Raw genomic sequence first — 25,513 nt, 5'->3', positions numbered from 1 at the left:
ATGATAGATAAGGGCAAGTTAGTCAAGTTTGTGTGGATGCTTCTAGTCTAGAGCTGTCTTACTGATTAACTTCTTTCCTCCTTGGTAGAGAGGAGCAGGGGCCATCTTTACAAATTATGTCCTCTTTTAGGCAAAAAGAGGAGGGCAGAGAACTTTTCTTGTGCAGCTCTTACTGAATATCATTGATAAGTTCTTGGAAACTGTGACTTTAAGTGGAACAATAGATAACAAAACCAATTTTATCATTGGCTAATTGATAGAAACAAGAGTTAAGTTCCTATGACATAGATCTGGTTAATGACCCAAAACACTTCTAACATCAAACATTGAAATAACTGTGAGCTATACATACATTTAAAAAAGATGACTAAAAATAAGTAAGATAATTATTTTCTAACTCGCTTTTACAGTTCAGGTTCAAGGGTGGATGGAGCTTAGGGCCCAGTGTGGGGCCCCACCCTGGAGAGGATGCCTTTCCGTTTCAAGGTGCATCACACACACTCACCTGGGACCATGTAGACGCATCACCTCACCTCCCATGCACCTCTCTGGGATATGGGAAGAAACTGTAGTTCCCAGTGAAATTCCACGCAGACATGGGGAGAACATGCAAACTCCACACAGACAATGGCCCCAGTTAGGAACTGGTCTTTTTTTCTTATCAACATTATAACGAGACAATGTTGAATGAAGGCACTTTATTCAAGGACCTGCTGTATCTGCTCCTCCTCAGTTCCCCTCTCAATTCAGCTCAAAATAATCATCCGAAGTGGCATATTTTGGGATGGCATACCCTACTACCCTTAACAGACAACCTCAGGTTCAACATTAGATCACTCTGTTCTTAAAATTTTTTGACTTCTGCCCCTCTTCCCCCAAGAGATATTGTTGTGGCTTCACCCATCCCAAGCAGGTCTCACTTGGGCTGCTTGGCCTTATTTCTCTGTCTCTGCCCCTCACCTTCCTTCTCCCTCCAGTAACTGCTCAGTATTTAATATTTTTTACTTTGCATTTAAATATTAGTATAATACTTATAGGAAGTGTGCTTAGATTAAGTGGTCAGCTCAGTGAATTCTCATAGACCGAACACATTAGAATAATCCACACCCAGACTGAGAAATAGCATCCCCAGCTCCCAGAATCCCCCTTTCTGTGCCCTCCCACTCACGGCCTCCCAAGGGTAACAATTATCCTGACCAATCATGCCATAGATTAAATTCTGCTTGGTTTTGAATTTTATATAATGGAATCATACAGTGTCTATTCCTTTTATGCACTGTGTAAAAAAGACTGGCTTCTTTCTCCTTTTTGTGTGAGAGATTCTGCCATGTTGCGTGTACAGTCCTAGGAAATTTATTCTCATTGCTGAATAGACCATTATGTGAAAATACCACATTTACTTATTCCTATTGACTATTGTTGGGCATTTTAGTCATTTCCAGTGTTCAGCTATGTTATTTTTTTTCCAGCTTTACACATTTCTGATGGGTGTGCTCATAAGAGGTAGACAGATCCAGTTTTCCCAAGTGGTCGCATCAATTTACACTCTTACTAGCAGTTGTGTGAAAATTTCGGTTGCTCTTCGTCCACACCAACACTTGGAATTGTCCTTTTCATTTTATCATTTTGGCAGGTGGGTGGTGGAGTTGCCTTAGTAACTGCTCATTTCCACACAAAGCACTTTGGCTTTCCCTGATTGTTACCTTGGTTTCTGCTTCCCCTGCCTTAGGAGTTCAGCTTCCCCGCAGTGGTTTATTAAGGTGTTTTTCCAAACAAAGACTATTCTCTTCCGAGATGAAATTCCTTGTGACTGCTGTTAAGATGGTACATGTGAACAAACACAGACAAAACCAAACTAAACCAAACCAAACCAAACCATGCCCGAAAGGGTTTATGCTGAAATGTTAACAGTATTGTTCTTTGGGTAATGGAATTGTAGGTGCCAGTAATGTTCTTTATGTTCATTTTGATTTTATACATTGAACATATTGTTTGTGTAAGTAGAATTTTTTTAGACAAGAAAATATCTCTATCCACTAATGCAACTGTTTTCATTTCTCTGGCAAATGCTTATATTTTCTGAAAACCACTCCGCTGTTTCAAAATAGGTCCATTCAAACGTTCTTCTCTACTGAATGCAACCTGTGCAGTAATGAAAATGTGAACTACCCTTTCTGAGTACTTGGGAATAGGTGGAACCATAGGAAATTGCTTTATGTACATTACACCATTTAATTTGGGTGAGGGAAGGGTTATTATTACCCCTATTTCACTGGTGAGGAAACTGAGGCTCAGAGAGGTCGAGTCGTCCAAGCAAACCAGTCAGGAACTGGTAGGGCTGGAATGTGAACCCTGGTGTCTGGCTACAAAGCCAGCTTACCCTTGTCCCGTGCCACCGTTCCCTCGCAGTGCCTGGCGGGATTGCGGCCGAGTCTCTGACCTTCACTCCACTGGAGGACATGATCTTCCTCAAGTGGGAGGAGCCGCAGGAACCGAATGGCCTCATCACTCAATATGAGGTGGGTTTGGACCCCATTATGGTGGGGGCCCCTGGTGGAAGGAGGGCAAGCAGCTTGGAGAGGGAGGTGCATGATGGGGGGACAGGAGTGATCATTGAGGTTCCCTTAACTATGATCAGGGTCTGTGGGTTGTAGGGACAGGGGACCTGAAGTCAGGGAGAGGTGAAGGTGCCCAGAGGCCTGGGCTAAGGGGCATCCACAGCCCCACTGAGCCTCTCCCTTTGCCCAGCCTTATCCCTTAGCCCACCTGAACCATGATAGGTGGGAGGTTATGGGGCCAGTGCTATCTTTCCCCATCTCTGTGCCTGACTACCTGCCCATCCTGCCCCCAGATCAGCTACCAGAGCATTGAGTCATCAGACCCAGCGGTGAACGTGCCAGGCCCACGGCGCACCATCTCCAAGCTTCGCAATGAGACCTACCACGTCTTCTCCAACCTGCACCCGGGCACCACCTACCTCTTCTCCGTGCGGGCCCGCACGGGCAAAGGCTTCGGCCAGGCAGCCCTCACGGAGATCACCACCAACATCTCAGGTGAGCTCCCGACCCTGGCCTGGCCCCTCTGGAGAAGACCCAGAGTCCTGGGTTCCGTAAGCAGAGGGGAAGTAGGGGAGCCTCTGGGGGTGGTTATAGTGGGCTCCTGCTGAGATAAATAAACCATTTAGGGTTTAAGATCAGGGAGCATTAAGTCAGAGAGCTCAGAAGAGTGCTCAGTGGAATCAGAGGGCTGAAGTCAGGGGTCACAGAAAATTAGGTGAGAGGGAACAAGGAGCCTAAGGCTGAAGGGGAAGAGATCTAAGGATAGGGGTCAAGGAAGCTGGACGCCTCGCTTTCCTGGTCCAGTGGCCAGGCTCTGTGTTCTATTCCTGTCCCCTTCTCCAGCTCCCAGCTTTGATTATGCTGACATGCCGTCGCCCTTGGGAGAGTCTGAGAACACCATCACCGTGCTGCTGAGGCCTGCGCAGGGCCGTGGTGCGCCCATCAGGTGGGAAAGCCTGGGTGGAGGGGTGGAGGTCAGGGCCATAGGGCTGAGGCCTCTCCTCTGACCAGAGCCCCACCCAGGCCAGCTCACCCTGGTCCTCCCTCAGCCTCCCACTCAGAGTTCAGAGTGTCTGAAGGAGGATGTTCTGTGATCCTGGGCAGGCAGAATGCCTGTAGTCACGCCCCTCTGGGGTCATGGGTGTCTGGTGGTGATTGTTCTGAGATCTCTGGACAGTGACCAGCATGGAGAAGTGACTATCCAGGCTTCTCCAGAGGGCCTTTCCTCAGACACCTTGGAGAAGTGAACTCTGGGGCTTTTTTTCTTCCTAGCTTATTTCCTGGAGGGTTCTTTTTAGGGAGACACAGGGATGGGCTTTCTGGAAGGCAGGTGCAGCCAGCTGGATAGGGCCACCTCCCTGGAGTGGCCAAGAACTTGGCTTCTCTACTTCCTTCTCCCGGGAGGAAGCTGAGGCTGCCGCTGCCATGGTGGCTGCCTCTGCTGGGGAGGAGGTGCTGGAGATGAATTGGTGTGAGTGTGTGTGTGTGAGAGAAAGGCAGGTGATGTGTGTGCATGAGGTATGGTGTGGACATGTGAATGTGTGTGTCTGAGCGAGAGCAGGCGGGTGTTTGTGGGATATGTGCACATACAGTCAGCCAGACACCATGCTAGGGACCTCACTTGCATGGTCATTTATCCTCAGGGCAGCCTGTCGAGTGGCTCAGGCTAGTACCCTTATTTTACACATCAGGGAACAGGCTGTGAGCCTAAAGAACTTGCCCCCAAGGCCACACAGCTGGTGAGTGATAGAGTGGGGGTGTGGGACCCAGGTCTGTGTAAAGCTGGTACCTTTCCTTGAAGTCACTGAGCCTCTCTTTCTTCCCCTCCTGTCCATTCCTTCCTTTCAAAAAGGTACATGTACTGGGACAGGGTGATAGCTTGTATTTGGGCATGGGAGGGGCCTAGCAGGCTCCTTCAAGAGAGTAGTGGGCTGCCCAGGTGCCCTGGACACCCCTTACTTCTTCACTCCATCCTCCACTCTTCTCTCCTGCTTTGCGTCTCCCATATTGGCCACTGCAGAGCCTGTCCTGAGTTGATTCCCAGACGCTCAGGGCAGACCCAGAAAAAAGTCTGGACATCTGAAGGGCATTTTTCAGGAGCCTCAGGGCCCTGGTGCACCTGAATTCTGGGCAGAACTAAGAAACCTTCTTTCCTTGTCCTTTTGAGAGTTCCTGTGAGCCAGCCTGGTCAGTGTCCCTCTGGGATGATGATGACAAGGCTGGGTGGAGTCAGGGGTGGTGGTGGGACATGGTGGGAAGGGAGAGGTATGATGGCTATGCAACCTTGGGTATGTCCCTTCACCTCTCTGAGCTCCCTTTCCTCATCTGCATAATGGGCATCGTGCCAGAGCAAGATGTGTTTTGTTCGTGGCTAATGCTGATTATGACCATCCCCTGGTGGGACTTAGGGCCAGGGGAGGCCTCAACTCAGCCTGGGAAATGGAGGCTGAGAGAGGCCTGGGCTGATGCTTGCAACATGCTAGTGACAGGGAACGAATCTGTGTGGCCAAAATCCCAGGATGCTGGGGTGGTTCCCCCACACCTAGGAAGCTGGAAAGAAACAGCTGGAGAGAAGGCAAAGGCATTTCTACTTCCCGGAGTGCAGGCTGTCAGTGTGGGGTGTCACATGCCAAGACGTGATCAAGGCTGTGACTGGAAATATTTAAATTTGTCAGTATTCATTTAGTTACTCTTGGCTTTGTTCCACAGAGGATTTGGAGGTGCTCACAGCAAAAGGCCATTCCGTAAAGTGGTAAAAATAAATAGAACCACACAAGTTGGGACCAGGAAACACAAATCAGAGGGAATACAGACCAGGGAACATAATCAGCCATTAGGACGGGGAGATGTTGGGCTCAGTGCTGCAAATTTGAGCTGCCTCTGGTTGGGAGGGTACTCAGGATGTAGGGATGTAGACTTGTTTGCTTGCTCAGTGATGGTCTCCCCAACAGGAAGGAGGTCACTTCCAGGAAGACTAGATCCCCAAGTGCCTAGCACAGGGCCCACTGTCAGAGCTCAGTGTACATGTTCTGAATGAACGCATGCTTCTTGTCTAACTCTAGTTTAAGAGGCTCAGCGTGGAGCCAGCGGTAATGAGTGTGCAGCCTGAGGCTATGGGTTTTCTGATCTGTGGCTGACGCGGGAGGACTCACTGAGGAGTTGGGGTGGGGCTTTAGGGCTGGTTCACTGCTCAGGGCCCACATGTCTGCTTTTGTCACAGCAATAACAGCTGGTAGGCACTGGCTGCTTGCTGAACTTGCCTCCTTGCTCACATTACTTCACGGAATAGTCCTGTGATAACTCCCTTTTTAGAGAGGATGAAACTGAGACCCAGAAAGGTTAAGTGACTTACCCAACTAGCAAGAGATAGAGCCAAGATTAGCTGGTCCTGACCCCAAAGCCCATGCCCTAGCCCTCAGATAGCTGTCCCTGGCCCGTCACGTCCTCAGTGCGCTTTTCTCTCACTCCAGTGTGTACCAGGTGATTGTGGAGGAGGAGCGGCCGCGGAGGCTGCGGCGGGAGCCAGGCGGCCAGGACTGCTTCCCAGTGCCGCTGACCTTCGACGCCGCGGTGGCCCGCGGCCTGGTGCACTACTTCGGGGCCGAACTAGCGGCCAGCAGTCTGCCCGAGGCCATGCCCTTCACCGTGGGTGACAACCAGACCTATCGTGGCTTCTGGAACCCACCGCTTGAGCCCAGGAAGGCTTACCTCATCTACTTCCAGGCAACAAGCCACCTGAAGGGGGTGAGGTCGCGGTTGTGGTGGGGGCTGTTTGGGGACACCTTGGAGCGGGATCACCACAGAGGCCAGGGACACTCCCTAGGCCCCGCGCCTCCTCCCGACCCCACCCCCTCTGCTGGTCCCTGCCCTCCTATAGCCCCATCGTCCCTCCCTTAACTACGCCTCTTGGTCTGAGCTCCTCCCCCCCAGCTCCGCCTTCCTGACCCCAGACTCCCAACCCTCCGGCTAAAACCCTTTTCCTGACCCCCCCTTTTTTTTTTTTTTTTTTTTACCAGACTCCCTTTTTATCCAAGCCCCCAATTTAGTACCTGCCCCTTTCCTGATTCTGTCTCAGGCTCCTCTGTCTCCAGAGGGGTCAATCTCCCCTGGTTCCTGTTTCATCAGACCCTGAAGCCTGGAACCCACCTCCTCCCTGAGCCCCGCTCTTCTCCTGGCCCCTCCCTCCTTGGCTTTCTCCTTCAGGCTTCTGCCTTTGTAACGGCGGGTGTGCGGGGACCCCTGGACCTAGGCCCTACCCTAATTTCGGAGGTTCCGCCCCCTTTCTTTCCCTGTTCCTGCTGATCTCATTCCCCTTTCCTAAGGTCTTGCCCTATTTTCAGTCACGTATCCTCCACCATTCTCTCCTAGTTCCCCTAGGCCCTCGTGCCGGGTAGGGTGTCTTTTTTTTTTTTTTCATTTTCTTTTGCATTTTTCTGAAGCTGGAAACAGGGAGAGACAGTCAGACAGACTCCCGCATGCACCCGACTGGGATCCACCCGGCACGCCCACCATGGGGCAACTCTCTGCCCACCAGGGGGTGATGCTCTGCCCATCCTGGGCATCATGTTGCGACCAGAGCCACTCTAGCGCCTGAGGCAGAGGCCACAGAGCCATCCCCAGCGCCCGGGCCATTTTTGCTCCAATGGAGCCTTGGCTGCGGGAGGGGAAGAGAGAGACAGAGAGGAAGGAGAGGGGGAGGGGTGGAGAAGCAGATGGGCGCTTCTCCTGTGTGCCCTGGCCAGGAATCGAACCCGGGTCCTCCGCATGCTAGGCTGACGCTCTACCGCTGAGCCAACCGGCCAGGGCCGGGTGGGGTGTCTTTAGTTACAGTCCACACCAGATAAGCCCTGACCAGGCCCAGGACATGCTGTCCGAGGTTCCCTCCTGGGGAGGGTCAGGTCCGGGCTTCAGCTGTGCTGAGACCCCGTCTGTGCATGCAGGAGACTCGGCTGAACTGCATCCGCATCGCCAGGAAAGGTAAGTCCTGCTGGTTGGTGGGTTTCTCGCTTGCTGGGGGCTTTGGAAGGCGGACCCTGAGCATGCAGGGCGATGGGAGCAGAGGATGGTGGTCTGGCCTGCCCGGGGTCAGGAAACATTTCCCTTCTTGGCCCTCATATGCCCAACCCAAGGGTTCCTCCCAGACTGGGCAGCAGGGACAACCCCCACTCACCTCCCTTCCCTCGTGGCCATAGGAGGGGCCTTGGCAGGGGCCTGGAACAGGTCTGTGGACGGGCAGCCAGTATGGTTGGGCCATGGGAGTGGTGGGTGCTGGGCACTAGTTCTGGGTTCTTATCTGCCCCCTTTCCTGGGGTGGGGACTGACCTGGCCATGTAGGGATTGTCCCTCTGAGCAGGGAGTATGGTTGGTTCCCCATCCTGAGATGCCCTAACCACACTGACCCAGGAGGGTGAGAAGGCAATCTGAAGGTCCCAGACATCCTCTATCCCCCATTCTCTGTAGGATGGGGAGGATTTGAGAAAGTAGAGGAGAGAGGAGCTAATCCTGATAGGGGAACAGTGCAGGTAGAGCCTCTGACACGGGGATGTGGAAGGTCTGAGGGGTGCTGAGGGGACAGATCTGACTGAAACGCGGGACACCCGTCGAGGGTTGGGTCGGTTGTCTGCGCACATGTGTTTGTGCAGCACGGTCCGTTCTCTGTGGCTCAGACTGGGGGTAGGTGGTCCCTGTCTCCCTCTGATCCTTTGTCCTGCCTTGTTCTCTCCAGCTGCCTGCAAGGAGAGTAAGCGGCCCTTGGAAGTGTCCCAGAGATCAGAGGAGATGGGGCTCATCCTGGGCATCTGTGCGGGAGGACTTGCTGTCCTCATCCTCCTCTTGGGGGCCATCATTATCATCATCCGCAAGGGGTAAGTGAGGCCGTGCCCTGGCCCCCCCGTGTGGCTCCTGTCCATCAGAAGCCTGGTGGGGGAGCCAATGGCTGGAGACTGGTAGGGCTGTGGGCTGGCCAGGCAGCCGCCTGGTGGGTGTGTGGAGGGCTGCCAGCCTAGGCATCAGGCCTATGGATGGACCCAAGCCGGGCGGTGGGAAGCCAAAGGCTGCAAATGGTACTGCCCCTGAGCAGCTTAGCTGGGGCCTGGGTGTGGCTGGTGCCAGGTGTCACTATCCAGGAGAGGGTCCCCAGTGCCTGCTGCCGAAGAGCTGTGCTGGAAGTAGGCATCACCCTCTTGTGACTGCTGGGCTGTTCTGGTGGGGGGAGTGTAGAGGTGACATGACTTTGAGTCTCCAGTCCCCTGTGGACCTTCTGCCAGCTTATCTTCCCTGACCGTAGGGTTGTGGTGGTGTCTACCGTGAACAATGGGGGTGGTGCTCACTCCCTTCAAGCCCAGAACCCTGAGCCCCACCCTCTCTTGGGCTCAGCTTGCCCTGGACCCTGTTATGTTGATCCCTGAGGAGTCCTCCTGGGCCATGACAGAGAAGACCCCCTCTTGCCCCTACCATTCCTCAGGCCTCAAAGGTCTAGCCTCGTGTTTGTGAGGGCTGCGTGTCCTAGTGCATTTGGCAGTGGGCAGCACATTTTAGAATCCAGGACTTAGAAACATGGAGGTTTGGGGTTTCATAAACCCAGGATTTCAAATTCTAAGAATCTCAGAATTTAGAATTATAGAGATTCAGAGCCCAGAAATTGAGAGTTGCCAGGTAGTTTAAGGATATCTAGTCTAGTGGGTTTCAAATCTTTTTAAAGCAGCAGAACCTGTCTTCAAAAAACTAAATAAACCTCCCGGAGCCCAGTACCGGGAGCGGCTGAAGGCGTAGCCTCTTGTTGGAGCCTGGCCGGGGGCTTCTGAGACCCTCTGCATTATTCCCCGCCAGACAGCCCCAGCACACTGTTGTGCTCGCACCTTAACTGAGGATGAAGATGCTGAGGGTCAGAGGGGGAATGGGCCTGCCTAAGGTCACCCAGGGAACCAGAGGCACAGTCCACTGCACCCTCTCTCCACCTGGGTCTGTTTCTATAGACCCTGTTGCTGCCAGGCTGGGCACACATGGATGATTTGGCTCTGGGTCTCTGGGCTGCCAGGAGCAGATAAGCAGGATCCAGGGAGATGAGGGAGAATTTGGCCAGGGCCCCCTTGCCCAGGGCCAGGCACCAGCAGGAGAGAAATTCTTCCAGAGAGTCTAGGGACAGGGCATGCCAACAGTGGGGAAGTGACGTCGAGCAGGGGTGGTCTGTCCAGGGTATTAGGCTTGATTTTTTCCTGCCCTGCTCCCTACATAGTTTCCATGTACAAAATATTTTAAAGCATCACTCGTTGAGTAATTACTCTGTGCCGGGAGCTTCACACACGTCACGTTAGTTATTGAGCACCTACTGTGTGCCAGGGACCATCTGTCTTAGGATATATTAAAGAACATTTTCTTCTTGGATCCAGGTCTGACTCCCTTTTCATGATGAGGAAACTGTAATTGGGTGACTTGCCCATGTCACTTCGCTGATGAGTGGTGGGGTCTGATTTGAACCCAGGCCCAACTACAAAGCCTGAGCACCTCATGGCTGGAGATGTGAAGGGCCTCACCATGCTAGGCAGAGTAGGTGCCTAAGTGGCAAGTCCCTATCCTTCTCCCCAGCAGGGGGCCTGGGAGTTCACTCTGGGGGCCTGGGGAGTGGGACAGATAGAGAGGAGTGTAAGGGAGGAGTCAGACATTGGGGGGTCTGCAGGTGTTGCCTGAGGCCCTAAAAAAATCTACCCTCAAGGAGAGAGGACTGGCAAAGTGGGGGACGTCACCCATCTCTGCAGAGAGAGCATTGGGCCCAGGAGACGGTGAGCCAGAGGTATGCTAGGGCCCCAGGAAACCCTCTACTTATGCAGCTGCAATTCCAGAAGCCTCTAGGATCCTCCCTTCCTCTAAAAGCCTTTCAGACCCATTCTATAGCATGTCACTACCTCCCCTCCCCACACTCTACCTGGCCTGCAGGGTGCACTGTGCTCCTCAGGGCTCCCCAGTCTGTACTGTGGGTGTGATGGGACCGAGCAGTGCCGGCAGGGATGGGGCTCTTCAGGCCAAATGTAGTGGGTAGGTTAGGAGGTTGCTGTGGGAGGGCAGCTCCTCAGTAACCCCCTGTGCACACTTATTGGAAAAAAGAGGTGGCCGGGGATAGGGGATTATGGGACACAGTCAGGGCCAGCAGGGAGATGTCAGATTCTCCATCCTGTCCTGCCTGTGTGGACAATGAAACTGACTGAATCTGCCCTGGGACTCCAGGGCTGGGAGGGGAGGCCTGGCTTGTCCCAGCCAGACCCCAGACCCTCGAACTCAGGCCGGGTCAGATCCCCTTGCTGCCCCTCCAGAGCCCCTCCTCCTTCCCTGTGCAGCACTTCTTTTTCGGGCACTTTTTCACTTACTTACCTGCAGTGCTTTGCTCAACGTTTGCATCTGTGAGGACAGAGAACACTTCTGTCTTGTTGGCGGTGTGTTGTCCCCTCCACTTCCCCCTCCCAAGAGCTGAGGATGTGCTTCCAGTTGCCTGAACCTCACAACAACCCCTGGGGGTGGGAAGGGGTTGGGTGGGGGTATTATTAACATCACTTATTAAGAGGAGGAATGGAAGCTCATAGAGATGGAGAGCTTTTAATTTTTTTTCCTTATTTATTGATTACTCATTCAATTAATTATTCATTGAGGGGTTGTAAAGTGCTGGACACTGTCCTGGGCCCCCCGGATCTATCTGTGGGCAGAATCCTCTTGTGCTTTGTAGTTAGTGGAAGCCTTGCATTAAAGTAGAGGAAGAGGAAGCAGAAATGGATAAGAACAGGGTGCCTGGGTTGGGGGCAGAGAGAGGGTAAAGGGGGACATAATGTAGCTTGTGGTTGTGGGAGAGTGGTCAAGGAAGGCCCTTTTGGAGAAATTAACTTCTGGGGAGACCAGAGAATGCTATTCCTTCAGCCACCCGCCTCCTGGTCAGGGCCTGTGACCAGCCACAGGGTCATAGACCCTCTCCTCTGTCACTGGATGGATGAAACATGCTGTGTGACTAGCCAAACACCTGCTCTCGCTGATCCCTCAGTCTCCTACCCTCCTCTCTCCTTCCCTTCCCCCAATCTGCAGGATGTCCTTGGGGAAGGCCATTCCTTGGGGTCTGTGCCGATGGGGTGATGTAGGGCAGGTGCATGGAGGACCCCTAGATGTGCCTGAGTAGGGCCTGCGGAGGGAGCTGGCTCTGGCGTCCTGACCCTGCTCTGGACTCCACTAGTGACCCCAGAGAGTCCCGGGAAGACCGTGACTGTCAGCCTCAGCTCCCTCCCCTGTGAAGTGGGGATCAGACCTGCTCTGCCCCCCTTCTGTGGGGGCTCTGTGGTCATGTCTCAGCTCTTGTCTCAAGCAGTGCTTTGGGCTCCCGTGAAGGGTGACCTGGCTCCTTTAATGGACCCCGGGGGCAGACTGGGTGGGCGAGGGGGCCCCAGGTTTGCCCTTGAGCTCTCTCCACCCTGCCCTCTCCCTGCCCAGCCACTCGTGCTCTCCCAGGCACAGGTGCATGCAAACAGCTGTCCCCTCAGGGCCAGAGGGGCCTGCAGGTGTGAGGGGGATTGGGACTGAGGGTGGGGGCTATCTGCAGGGGCGAGTATAGTGACCTTGAGTGTGTGAGTGGGGGGAGTTGTGTGTGAGTGTACACATTTGTGTGTATTTGTGAATGTGTATGTATGAATGTATGTATTTAAGTACTGTGTGCATGTGAGTCTGTGCATTTGTGATTGTCAGTGCATATTTCTATGTGTATATAGAGTACATGTGTATCCAAGTGTGTCTGCCTCTAGTGGGTGTGCAAGTGTATATATAAATATTTCTGTGTACATGTGTGCGAATGACTGAAAGCTCTGTTTCCCTCAGACCTCCTCACTTCCTTCGCACTCCAGTAGCAGGCTAAGGAAAGGTTCCGGAAGGGGTCTTGGGTTCTGCTCCTTAATGATGGAGCCAGGCCACCCCTTGGGACAAGGAAGGCCCTTCTAACCTGTCTGGTCCCTGGCCAGCCCCCTCCCCAGCCTGGAAAGCAGCCCGCTCCTCCCTGCTGGCTGGGCGCTGCCCTGGGCCCAGCCTTCTGGAAGGACCTTGGGCCCAACTGTGCTGTTCTCTTTGCACGCTGCCAGGAGAGACCACTATGCCTACTCCTACTACCCGTAAGTAGCTCCACTGCCTTGGGTCCTGGCACCTCCTTGGGAGCCCTCCTACCCCTTCCAGCTGGGCGTGGGCTCCTACCCCCTGCCTGGCCTGGTGTCAGCCCCTTCTTCATGGCTACCTCTGTCTCTGAGCTTTCCTCCTCTGCTCTGACTGTCTTCTCGGTCATCCTCCTCGCGTGGGGGTCACAAGCACTGGCTTGGCAGTCAGAGTCTTTGGTTCAGACCTGGCTCTGCTGTCACCCCAGGCAGGTCACTTATTGTCCCTGAGCCTCTGTGTTCCTTCACCCCCTGAGGCAGCCCCTTGTGTTCCTGAGCCTTCCTGCTGGTCGGAACTTCCTGACGTCAGACCGCAGTCCACGTCCAGACAGGTCCTCACACAGCTCTCTTGGGAGTCCACAGCCGTGTGCATGTGTGTGTGTGTTGGGGGCGGGCCTGTCCCCACACTGGCAGCTCTCCACACAGTGCAGACAGTGTTCAGGTCACCAGGAGCCCCTTCTCTGCCCAGTGACCCCAGGCTTCTCAGACCCACCGTTTCCTGGACGCTTCCTCTGGACTCACTTCTTTACACAGAATCTTCACGCCAACCCTGAGAAGCAGGAACTATGAACCTGTTTTACTGATGTGGAAACTGAGGCTTATAGAGGTTAGGGGACCTATCAGAGGTTACAGGAAATGCACAGTGGGGGTTACCACCCAGGCCCCCCAATCAGACTCCACGGCCTCCTGATGCTACTGTGTCTTTTCTGACTGCAAGCCTTCTAGAACATTCCCCCAAACTTGTTTGTTCTCCCTCCTTGCGGAGCAGGCTCATGTGGTCCCGGACCAGCCCAGAGAGAGGATGGTGGACTCTCACCTCCTCCTCCCTGGGCCCTCTACTTGCGTCGACATCACCCAGTGTCATCCTAGCTTTTCCAGCAGCCACACCCCGTTAACCATCAGAGCCCCCAGCTGGGCTTGTACAGGAACTGCTGACCAGGCGGCTCTCCCTCCCCCCTCTGGGCAGTGATTTCTGAGCTGAAATGCAGAACTTTCCAGAGTGTCTGTGTTACATTCTGTCTGCTTAATCCCACCCTGAGGTCAGCCGGGGCCGGTGTGTTCGGTGTCCCTCCGGGTCTGTCTCCTGTGGATCTAGTTGGTTGGTGCTTGTAGTTCTTCCAAGGAGGCCAGGAGGGCAGGAACAGAGCCTGTGACACACCACTGGGGACTGCCGTCTAGGCCAGTGTCCGCGTGTGACGGGTCCTCCTTGGGCACCATTGTCAGCCAGGTTGCCTGTCTGTCCTCTGTCAGTGGTCCTCTTTCTTGCTTGTGGTTTGCTAGTGTCTTACCTGTTCCTCCCTCTTTGTCCCCTGTCCCTTTCTGCATCTCTCTTTCTCCTTGTCCCTTTATTCTCCTTCCCTCCTCTGCATCTTAATTCTCTCACTCCCTCTCTTCACCTCCTCACCTCTTTCCTCCCCTTCACTCCTCCTCCACCTTCTCCTTCAGGTTAATGACCAAGGTGAGGGGCACAGAGGCTTCTCCTTACCTGCCCCGCAAAGGGGCCTTTAGCTGTGCCCTGGGCCACAGTGAGGGCGGAGGCCAGAGCCTGCAGGTGGGACTGGGAGCAGGAGGCCTGGGCCCACGGAGCCGTCTCTGGTTCAGGCTGAGAAGGCAGTGCCTACCTCAGTGCACTGCAGAATTGTCCCCAGCATGTACATGGAGTCATCTTTTTAGCACAGGAAGGACACTGGGGTCCTGGTAGAAGGAACATCCAGAGGTGCTCCGGTTCACCCCCTTCCCTGGAAGCTCTTGAGCCAGGACAGGCTTATTGGGATTTGCCTGTCTGGGAAGATCCCTTTGTTGACCTCTTTGTCTCCATAAAGCTCAGTGTCCCCAAGCCTTCATAACCTGAGAGTCCTTTCTTAGTTCTGCCCCATATCTTGCGTGCTGTAGGGCCGGGCAAGTGAATAGTTCCCTCGTCTTGAGCCCTCCCTATGATTGGGCCCCTACTCTTCTTCAGTCTCAAGTGGGTCCCAAGCCATTTTCCCATTGCTGCTGCTTGGCCCCTTGGTCATGGACCTGTGTCCCCTGCCTCCCCATATCCTGTTCTCCCTCCCACTTTCCTCTGTTTCTCCAAGTCACAAACTACCTTCCTCACCTGGGCTGGAGGCCTGGGCCTTGTGGGGCACTTGCCCAGGGCTGTATCCAGAAGCTCTGCCCTCTCAGGAGGGACGGGACCTTCTCCCTGCGCTGCTTCTAACAGTTGGATGGACTGGTGGACAGTGGCGGGAACACAGACCCTGTGTGGGTCTCTATGCAAGTCCAGAGTGGCTGGTGGTGGGACCATCCTGGGAGTTCGGGGGATAAGAAGTGACCGTGGTTGGAGTTTATTCTTGGCTCATTAGATGACTCCTGAGCACTGGCTGAGCACTAGCCAGACCCTCTGCTGGAAGGGTACGATCCATCCCATGACACGAGAAAAAGGAGTTCCCAGGGCAGGTGTCCGGTGAGGACGGGGGAAGGAGGACGGACATGGGGCATGCTGGAGCTGGAGTGGGGCAGCCCTCTTCCTGGTTTGGGGTGGGGCGACGGTCTGGTGTGACACCAAAGTAGGCCCAGGTGATTTTCCCTCCCATTTCCTGAGCTCTGGGGGCTAGGTCCCCACTGCTGATCCACCCCTTGCTCTCGGCAGAGGTCCCCAGGAAAGGGTCTCTTGTGGGGGAGACAGCAGCTCTCTGGGTCTGATGAGTGAAGGATGGAGGCAGAGCCCCCTCAGCATCCAGAGATGCTTCTAGAATGACTCCTGACTGCTGGGCTTCCTCATCATCCACCTGTGGGACTGTCCTGCCCAGCTTAGCACCCGTGTCTCCCGTCAACCCCCCTCTGCAGGAAGCCAGTGAATATGACCAAGGCCACGGTCAATTACCGCCAGGAGAAGACACACATGATGAGCGCTGTGGACCGGAGCTTCACGGACCAGAGCACCCTGCAGGAGGATGAGCGCCTGGGCCTCTCCTTCATGGACGCCCATGGTTACAGCCCCCGTGGTGAGTGCCTGGCTCTTGGGTCCCTTCCTCATGGCTCTGGGGCTCCTCGTGTCAGATAAGTTCTATAATATCCCCAACCAAAACTGAAGCACCTCTTGTCCACTTGCTGGGGACCAGCATCGGCCCTGGCAATGCAGAGAAGACACAGGGATGACCTTTGTACGGGAGGAGCTTTAGGGAAATGGAGGAATTAAACAGGGGCTCGGAGGAGGAATACAAGGTCACATGTGTTAACTGTGGGAGGTGCTCCAGGGACTCAGAGGGGGAGGTGATGCTGAGTGGTCAGAGGGGATCAGCGCAGTCTCCTGGTTTACGGGCGCCTGCTGTGTGAGGGGCTGGATGGAGCTCAGTGGCTAAGAGGGATATCCGAAGTCTGACAGACCTAGATTTGCATCTCAGATCCCAGAAGCTGTGTGACCTCGGGCAGGTTGCTCATCCTCCCTGCCTGTCTGCTTCCCGTACTCTCTGCTGGGAGGCTTGCCTGAAGACAAGATGAGATAATGTGTGTACGTCCTTAGTGCTGTACCTGGCATGCGAGAAGCGTAGCAAACCAGTTGTATGTGCCAGGCGTCGGTCATAACTCACTTCACCACACATCTTTTTCTTCTGTTTAGTGCTGATTTGTGCAAAAGAAAATATGTAAAGTTTATGAAGATCATAAAGTCATAACAATACAACAAACACCAATGAACGCCACTGGCGAATTAGAACGTCACCTAGGTGCCTGTCCCATATGGCCTACCTCCCTCTTATATGTAATTATTCCCCTGAAATTTGTGTTTATAGCTTTCTTGATTTTGGGGGGGGGGTGTAGTTTTACCAGATGGGCATGCATCCCCAAACAGTGCACTGTAGAATTTTGCTTGCTTTTGAGCTTTATAAAAATGAAAACTCACTCTGTTTTTCAACTCCACATCATGTTTCCAACGTTGACCCAGATGGATGTTTCGCTGTAATGGTTCATTTATTTTCTCTGATGTGTAGCTTTCCATTGTTTGAATATACGGCAATTTATTTCTCTATTCTGCCATCCGTGGGCATTTGCTTTGTTTCCAGTTTCCTGTTATTACAAATGGAACTGCGTGAACATTCTGAAATGAGTCTCTTGCACCTGCGTAGGAGATTCTAGAACTGCTGGATTACGGAATGTGCTTGTTCCACTTGGTAAGACAGTGCCAAATTGTTTTACAAAGTAGCATTGCCTGTGTTTGCTCCCAGCAGAGTGCAGGAGAGTTTCCATTTCTTTACATCGAGATCAAAATTTGCCAGCCTTCTCCACTTTCGCCAAACTAGTTTGCATAAAATGGTAATTCTCTATAGTCTTAATTTGCATTTCTCTGATTACTAATGAGATTGAACATCTTTTCAAATCATTATTGGCCATTCAGGTTTCTTCTTCCGTGAAATGCCTGTTCATGTCTTTTACCTAATTTTCTGTTGCTTTCTTAGTGGTTTTTAAAAGTTCTTTATATATTTAGGATGATAATCATTTGTGACTTACGAATTGCAAATATCTTCTCCCAATTTGTGACTCATCTTTGCAGGTTATTTATAGTGTGTTTGTATGAACAGGCTTTTATTTTCAGTTTAGTCAAGTTCACCCATCTTTTTAGAGTTCTACTTTTTTGTATTTTCTTACAGAATACTTCCTTATGTAAGATCATAAAATATTTTTTACTTTTTCTAAAACTTTTAATTTGATTTCACATTCAAATCTTTTATCTGTCTGTGATTGATTTTTTTAAAGCTTTTTCTTTTTTTTTAAATTTTTATTTATTTTTTATTTATTCATTTTAGAGAAGAGAGGGAGAGACAGAGAGAGAGAGAGAGAGAGAGAGAGAGAGAGAGAGGAGAGACAGAGAGAGAGAAGGGGGGAGGAGCAAGAAGCATCAACTCCCATATGTGCCTTGACCAGGCAAGCCCAGGGTTTTAATCCAGCGACCTCAGCATTTCCAGGTCGACGCTTTATCCACTGCGCCACCACAGGTCAGGCTGTGATTGATTTTTGTGTGTGATAGGAATTAAGGATTTTATCGTGTTTTATTATTTCTGTAGGGAAACCCAACTGTCCCAGCGTCAGTTGCTATAGTTCATACTTTCGCTGCTGATTTGCAATGTCACCCTTATCACAGATCTTATTTCCACATATATGTAGGTTGTGTTTTGGGTCCCTGTTCTCTTTCATTGGCCGGTGGTGTGCACATTCCTGTGCCGACATCACATTTTCTAATTTCTGTAATCGTCTAAGTCTCGATATTGGAAACATCGAGTCCTCCCAACTTTGTCCTTCATTAGGGATGTTTTGGCTCTCTTTGCTCTCATTTTCTGTCTTACAGATTATACAATTATCTTTTCAAGTTTCTTGAAGAACTTGGTTGCATGGATTTGTATTGAATCTATAGTTCAGTTTGGGGAAAAACTCACATCTTATGAAACCATCTTTCCATTTATGAATACAATATATATCACCCCATTTATTTAGGTTTTGAGTGTCTTTCAGTTATTTTCTCCATAAAATCTTGTACATTTTTCTGCTAGGTATTCCCCCAGGTCCCTTAAATTTTTGATTTCTCTTGCAGATGGTACATCATTTTTGTGTGTGGCAAAATATATATCACGTGAAATTTACCATCTTAGCCATTTTAAGTGTACAGTGCAGTGGTATTAAATTCATTCATAATGTTGTACAACCATGACCACCATTCATCTTCATAGGTCTTTTCACCTTATAAACGGAGACTCTGTGCTCATTAAATAATAACTCCTCATTTCTGTCTCTTCCCAGCCTTTAGCGACCATCATTCTATCCTCTGTCTCTATGATTTTAACTACTCTAATTATCTCATATAAATTAAATCATACAGTGTTTGTGTTTTTGTGATTGGCTTATTTTTAACTTAGCAAATGTCCTCAAAGTTTCCTCATCCTGTAGCATCTTTCAAAATTCCCTTTTTTATTTGTAACTTAAAGTTTTTTTAATTTATTGATTTTATGGAGAGAGGAGATGGAGTGGAGGGGCATGAGAAGTATCAACTCATTGTTGCTTCACTTTAGTTGTTCATTGATTGTTTGTCCTATGTGCCTTGACCGTGCAAGCCCAGGGTTTCAAACCAGTCACCTCAGCGTTCCAGAGGATTCTAGGTCGATACTCTGTCCTCTGCACTACCACAGGCCAAGCTCCTGGGTTTTTTTTAAAGGCTGAATAATATTCCATTTTGTGTATATATCACATTTTTTTATCCATTCATCTGTCAATAGACCCTTGGGTTGCTTTCATATTGTAACTATTGTGAATAACGCTGCTGTGAACATCTGTGTACACACATCTATTAGAATCCTTGCTTTCAGTTCTTTTGGATACATACCCAGAAGTGGAATTGCTGGATCACATGGTAATTCCGTGTTTAATTTTTTGGAGAAACTGCCATGTTTTTCACAGCAGTTGTACCGTTACGTTCCCACAAACACTGGACAAGGGTCCTGCTTTCTCCACATTCTTGCCAATACTTGTTATTTTCTGTTCTTGGATAGAAGCCATCCTAAGGAGTGTGGGTGGTGTCTCGTGGTTTTTATTTGCATGTCCCTAGTGGCAAATGATACGATGCTGAGCATATGCCACTTGTAAATCTTCTTTGGGGAAATGACCATTCCAGCCCTTTGCCCATTGCGAATCAGGTTGTTTGCTTTTTGTTGTTAAGTTTTAGGAATTCTCTCTCTATATATTTTGCATGTTAGTTCCTTATAAGATACATGACTTGCATATATTTTCCTCTATTCTCTGGGGTGTCTTTTTATTTTGTGGATAGTATCTTTTGCTGTACAAAAATTTAAAATTTTCATGAAATCCAATTTGTCTTTTTTTTTTTTTTTTGCATTTTTCTGAAGTTGGAAACGGGGAGGCAGTCAGACAGACTCCTGCATGAGCCCGACCGGGATCCACCCGGCAGGCCCACCAGGGGGCGATGTTCTGCCCCTCTGGGGCATCGCTCTGTTGCATCCAGAGCCATTCTAGCGCCTGAGGCAGAGGCCACAGAGCCATCCCCAGCGCCGGGGCCATCTTTGCTCCAATGGAGCCCTGGCTGCGGGAGGGGAAGAGAGAGACAGAGAGGAAGGAGAGGGGGAGGGGTGGAGAAGCAGATGGGTGCTTCTCCTGTGCGCCCTGGCCGGGAATCGAACCTGGGACTCCTGCACGCCAGGCCGACGCTCTACCGCTGAGCCAACCGGCCAGGGCATATTTTTCTGACTTTAAAAGGAGTGACTTTAACATTAAATATGGAGAATGAAGTTGGATATAGTTTTTGCTAGAAATGTTTTCTCAGATTAAAAAATTGGATTTGCTAAGAGATTTTATTTTAAATGATCATTAAACTTACCAAATCCTTTTTTGCCTTATTGTTGTATTTTCCCCTTTAGTTTGTTAATGGGGCAAGTGGCATTTTTAGCTTTTCTAATGTTAAAGTAACCTGAAAGTTCTGAGATAAATTCAACTTGGTCATGATACATTATATTTTTTATGCATTTAAAAAAAGACTTTATTCATTTTAGGGGAGAGAGAGAGAGAGAAAAAGAGAGAGAAGTGGGAGAGAAGCAGGAAGCATCAACTCCCATATGTGCTTTGACCAGGCAAGCCCAAGGTTTTGAGCGGGCAACCTCAGAGTTCCAGGTTGATGCTTTATCCACTGTGCCACCACAGGTCCAGCCTATGTATTGTTAAGTTCAATATAGTTATATTGTTCAAGATTTTAAAGCTGCATTTCTGAGTGGAATTGGCCTGTGGTTTTTCTTTTTTGTACTATCCTTGTTTGGTTTCTGCTATCAGAATTTTATTAGCCTTATAAAATGCATCAAAGTTTCTTTTTTCCTTATCATGGCAAATTGGACTAATTGGCTCCTTGAAAGCTAGATGGAATTCATCTGTAAAACAATCTCTGTTGTTTTTTTATGAAAAAACTTAAACTTTTAATTCAATTTATTTAAAGGAATAAAGGATTATTGAAGCTTTCTATTTTTTTTTCAAACCACTTTTACTTAGTTAATTTTGTATAGGAATTTGTCCATTCCATTTGTTTCAAATTCATTGGCATGTAGTTATTCATCATATTCTCTTTGTGATCTTCCTCACTAAATTTTAACCACGGCTGTGTGTGCGTGATAGCTATTATCAACCCTTCATGTTCCAAGCGAGGAATCAGAGTCTCAAAGGGGCAAAGTCACTTGTTCGGGTCAGACAGCTAGGAAGTGGCATAGCTAGGATTTATATGCAGGTCTTTCTGAGTTTTAGACTTCTGTTTCTGTTGTATCTTGCTAGGCCTTCAGGAATGGGTAGGATTTGGACAGGCAGGGATAGGAAAGAACGGGCATTTGAGGATGAGGAACAGCATGTGCAAAGGCACAGAGGTGGGCACATAAGGAAAACATGGAGAGGCCTGATCAAGCTGAAAACTCAAGTGGGTGTTGGGGAGAGTGGGAAGCGAGGGTAATGGGAGTGCAGGTCTTGCTGCTGTGTCCTGTTGAGAGAGGCAGGAAACCCAGGCTCCGCTCGCAAGGAACAGATGCGTTGGGGAGACAAGACTGATCCAGGGCAGTCAGCCCAGTCTAATTGCCACGTGGATGGTGGGGACCATTGGTGTGCCAGAGTTTTGAGAAGATACATCTTTGGGCAGGGGTGGCCAGGTTTCCAGCTGAGATGGATCAGATTTGACTGACGGTGAGGAGGGGGAGTGGGCACTGAAGGTGGGATGCAGGACATGGGTGAAGATGTGACAGCTGGGTAACTCAAGGTATTTTCCGGAGATTGGAACTGTCAGCGCCTTCTCCTTATTTCTCCAGGCCCCACACTAGTCTAGCCTTCACTTTCTTCTTTTCTTCTCCAAAGAGCATTGGCCAGATTTTTGTGGTTTAGAACAGAAGGCTATGTGGATCGTGGTGCATCCTCAGTATGCAAATTTTAAAATGGGGACTTCTCATGCTGTGTAAATGGTGGCAGGCTGGCTGTGGAAGAAGCCAGCTGGGGTGTTCCCAAGATGTTGGAATGTGCCCCCATTGTCTCGGAAATCTTGCCTGTGAAAACCCTCATGCCCTTCTGGGCCCTGGCCGTTCAGAGCTCTTGACCCCTGTGGATGCGGGTGGGTTCTGGCCAAATGGTTTGTCAAATAAGTGCCAGGTTCTTTTCTCACCACAAACGCCCTTTTATCAGGAAGTTGGGAGCAGAGAAAGCACGGTGGACAGCAGAGCCAGAGAGTCAGGCGGGCCCAAGTTTGAATCCTAGTGCTGCCACTTACTGAACAAGTAACTTGACTCTTCTAGGCCACAGTTTCCTCATTTGGATAGGGCAATAGCGACAGTGCCTACATCATAGGGATGTTCTAAGGATTAAATGACTTTAAGAATCATGCCAGGCACATTAAAACACTATGTTAGCTGTTGTTAGCTGTTATGACGGTCTGGGTTTCTTAAAAGTTTATGCTAATTGAAGACAGTGAAGGGGAAGTATAGCATGCTACTGAACTGTAACACTGAGGCCTGTCTGTGTCGGAGGCTGGATGGCAGTGGGGAAGGGGCTCGTCTTTGAGGAAGGTCTGAGGATCCTCCTTTTCAGATCAGGAAACTGAGGCCCAGAGAGGTCAAGTGACTTTAGTCTGATTCCAGACCCAGGGTTTATTTCTATGGGCCTCGGCCCCTTCACACAAAACATCAGCTATCTAGTGGTAACTTGCACGAGATGTCGTAGGCCCACAGTCGTGATGGAGCTGGGGAGAGCCTGGGAGAACCCGGAAGCTCCCTTCTAGGGGTTTGCCAGTTGTGAGCAAGCTGGTCTTTGGGGTAGGGGTGGTGGGGAGGGAGAGGGAGACTGTGTGTGTGCGTGTGCGCCCGCATGTGTTTGTGTGTAATCCCACAGAAATTCATAAGCAAGGTGAGCAGGGACCTGTCTTCTCTGGATCCAGGAAGTGGAGGGTCCTCTTGGCAATGTTATCATTTATCATCTTGTCATCTTCCAGTGGCTTTTGTAGAACGACAACTTGTGACGCTCTCAGGCTCCTCTGGAGGCCGCCCAGCTTCGGCTCTGGTTTCCAGTCAGGACCTCAGCCGGCTGGGGTCCTGCTTGTCTCCAGCCACTGCAAGGTGACCCGTGCCTACTTGAGGGGCTGCCTCAGGGTCCCTGGGACAGCTGCCGGGTCCCCCGCCATCTCCTTTACCCCTTTCTCCACTTGGAGAGCCCTCGATAGCATTGTTGGTCTCTTTAGTCTCTGAGTTCTTCAAGCCAGCAGAAATCCTTTTCCTTGAAATCTTAGTACTTGGCGTGTTTGTGGTAGATGCTCTTTAGAATGATCAGGTCCTGTGTCGAGATCCGACAGTGGAGAAGGCCTAAGACAGAAAGGCCTCCTCTTGTCGGCCAGCTGCCCTGGCTCTCTGAGACTCAAGGGGTTCCTCCCCGTTCTGGGAACCACTCGTATGTTAATGACTGCGTCTGCAGGTGTTCACTCTGCGCCAGGCACCGGGCTGTGTGCTTTATACGCCTTATCTTATTCAATATTTCCATCATCTTATTGAAGAGGAACAGTTTTTCTTTTCACTTGACATGTGAAAGCGGAAATTTAGAGAGAATAAGTAACATCCCCAAGGTCACGTTCAAAGCGGGGATTTGATCTGAGGTGCGACTCGGGAGCCTGTCTCTTAATCACCACATTACACTGTGCTCCCTGAGGATGGTTCATGAAACAAACAACAAAAAAGCTCTCCGCGGTGAAAAACGGGGCTGAAAATCCTTATTTCCACCCATCTCTTGGAGATGTAAAGTGCATACTACCAGGTTGGGAGCCCTAACGAGTCTTACAGGAAAAAAAAAAATGTACTTATTTTTCTTTTAAACCAGGATTTCAAAGGGTTCCTTAAAACATAGGACACCTCTTGGTCCTCCTTTTCATCTTTTTAATGGACTACCGCTTAGTCGCGTGGCATGGCTGGTGTTTTCTGGAACACTCTTTGGCAGATGCTGCAATTAGGCAGGTCTCTCGTGTTTGGACTTTGGTTTCCTCGTCTGTAAAGTTAAGGGTTCGAGGCATCTGGCCACGATGGCGGAAGTGGCGCCTGACTTGCTCCCTAGCTGTAAGCAACCAGAAATCTGGGTAAAAGATGTGAAGTGATTGTGTTCAGACGTTGGGTGATGGCAGCCCTGTACCTGGATTCCTGAGAGAAGAGAAAGACCTGAGGGGAGTCCCGCCTCTGAATCACCTTTCTGCCTGGAGCTAGTTTTCCAACCGTGGCCAAAGCAGGTGCCCGGCACTCTCTCGATTTGAAGCGACAGGGATTGGAGTTTGGGGAAGTTGAGCCACTGTGCAGGAGGTCAGTCTAGCCTGGTGCTCATGAATTCATTCTACCAGTTAGTCACGCGGAGGAATTAGAGGCCAGGCCCTGGATGGGGCTCCCCAACGAGGGCCATTTTGGCTGAGATCTGAAAGATGAGTATGAATTCACCAGGCAAAAACGGGAGGGGAAGGGTATTGGAGGCAGAGGGAAGGGCAGAGGCTGGCATCTGGGCCCCACTGGGAGTTCCCCGCCTTCCCCTGCCAGCCCAGAGCTGGGCAGAGACTGCTGGGAGAAATGTGGAGGGCTGGCCTTGAATGAAACCCCTCCCTCACGTTACCCAGGACAGGGGGAAAGGGTGTCAAGAAAGCGTGTGGGAGACGCTCACTCTGATGTTTGGATCGTGGGACTGAGCCGGTTGTTTTCTACATCCCAGGATGTAGAAATCAGGGACCAGGGTGGGATGTCCTTAGAGGGGGGCTGACCAGAGAGCCCTGGAGTAGGTCGTTCTGGGGGAAGGGGAAATTATTTTTTAGGGGGTAGCACTGTGAACCTCTCCACCTGCTCCCTGATTGGCTGAGGCTGCTGCACAGGCTGACAATGGAAATGCTTGCACAGGAAAAACGCCTCTATTCAGGTGCTCGCGTTAATCTGCAGAGGTGGTGGCCTCAACAGCTAATTTCAGGATTTGCTTGTTTTTGAATGGGGATAATTGCCGGGAGTTGCCAGTGTTCCAGATTGTTCCCTGGAAGAGGGGGAGAGGGGAAAGGGGCTGCCATGGGCTCTGTCTGCCCCATGTAGGTAGCTCAGGGAAGTCACCGAGGGGTGGTCCTGACTGTGCAGAGGCGGGATGGAGTGAGGGGCCCACAGGATCACAGCAGGCAGGGCTGGGCCGGAAGGGCGCTCAGAAGTTATGTGATCTGAGCCGCTCATTTTACAGATGGAAAAACCATACTGGATTAAGGAAGGGGCTTGCTGAGGGTCACATGGGCTGGCCCAGGGAGGCTGCTTGACTCCAGTGAACAAGCCAGCCATCCTCCATGTTGCCCGTGCCCCCTTCCATCTGGGGTTCCCCAGGCTGGGGTCAGTGTGTCAGGAACCCCTTTCCCTTTCTCCAACTGCAGGGGACCAGCGTGGCAGTGGGGTCACTGAGGCCAGCAGCCTTCTGGGGGGCTCTCCGCGGCGTCCGTGTGGCCGGAAGGGCTCCCCGTATCACACAGGGCAGCTGCATCCTGCGGTGCGCGTGGCTGACCTTCTGCAGCACATCAACCAGATGAAGACGGCGGAGGGCTATGGCTTCAAGCAGGAGTACGAGGTGCAGGGCCGTAGTCCGGCCAGGACCCCTCGCCTGGTCCCTCACTGCAGACCCTGGCCCTGCTGACCCTCAGCCCAGACCCAGTGGAGCCTTGCTCTGACAGTCTCCAACTTGATCTATTTTTTTTTTTTTACCTTGACCTTGATCCTATTCTCAGCCTTAATCTGGTTTCTCACTCATATC

General features: G+C 51.0%; 1 protein-coding gene across 10 annotated transcripts in view; it reads left to right on the top strand.

Moving 5' to 3' along the window:
- PTPRU (protein tyrosine phosphatase receptor type U) overlaps positions 1-25,513 on the top strand; it is an 81,383-nt gene that overhangs the window by 35,181 nt on the left and 20,689 nt on the right. For 7 of the 10 annotated variants that reach the window (XM_066269860.1, XM_066269858.1, XM_066269856.1 and 4 more), the window contains exons 9-17: positions 2,410-2,519; positions 2,852-3,053; positions 3,402-3,504; positions 6,029-6,302; positions 7,499-7,535; positions 8,284-8,422; positions 12,659-12,688; positions 15,554-15,711; positions 25,140-25,330. In XM_066269860.1, the coding sequence (XP_066125957.1) occupies positions 2,410-2,519; positions 2,852-3,053; positions 3,402-3,504; positions 6,029-6,302; positions 7,499-7,535; positions 8,284-8,422; positions 12,659-12,688; positions 15,554-15,711; positions 25,140-25,330 (1,244 nt within the window). The remainder of the gene's footprint in view (positions 1-2,409; positions 2,520-2,851; positions 3,054-3,401; positions 3,505-6,028; positions 6,303-7,498; positions 7,536-8,283; positions 8,423-12,658; positions 12,689-15,553; positions 15,712-25,139; positions 25,331-25,513) is intronic. The other 3 variants (XM_066269862.1, XM_066269861.1, XM_066269857.1) reach the window with 1 other exon arrangement.

The sequence above is a fragment of the Saccopteryx bilineata genome, chromosome 3, assembly GCF_036850765.1.
Source record: "Saccopteryx bilineata isolate mSacBil1 chromosome 3, mSacBil1_pri_phased_curated, whole genome shotgun sequence".
Lineage (NCBI taxonomy): Eukaryota > Metazoa > Chordata > Mammalia > Chiroptera > Emballonuridae > Saccopteryx > Saccopteryx bilineata.
Note: the sequence above shows the minus strand (reverse complement) of the source record. Positions and strands in the feature narration are given on the sequence as shown.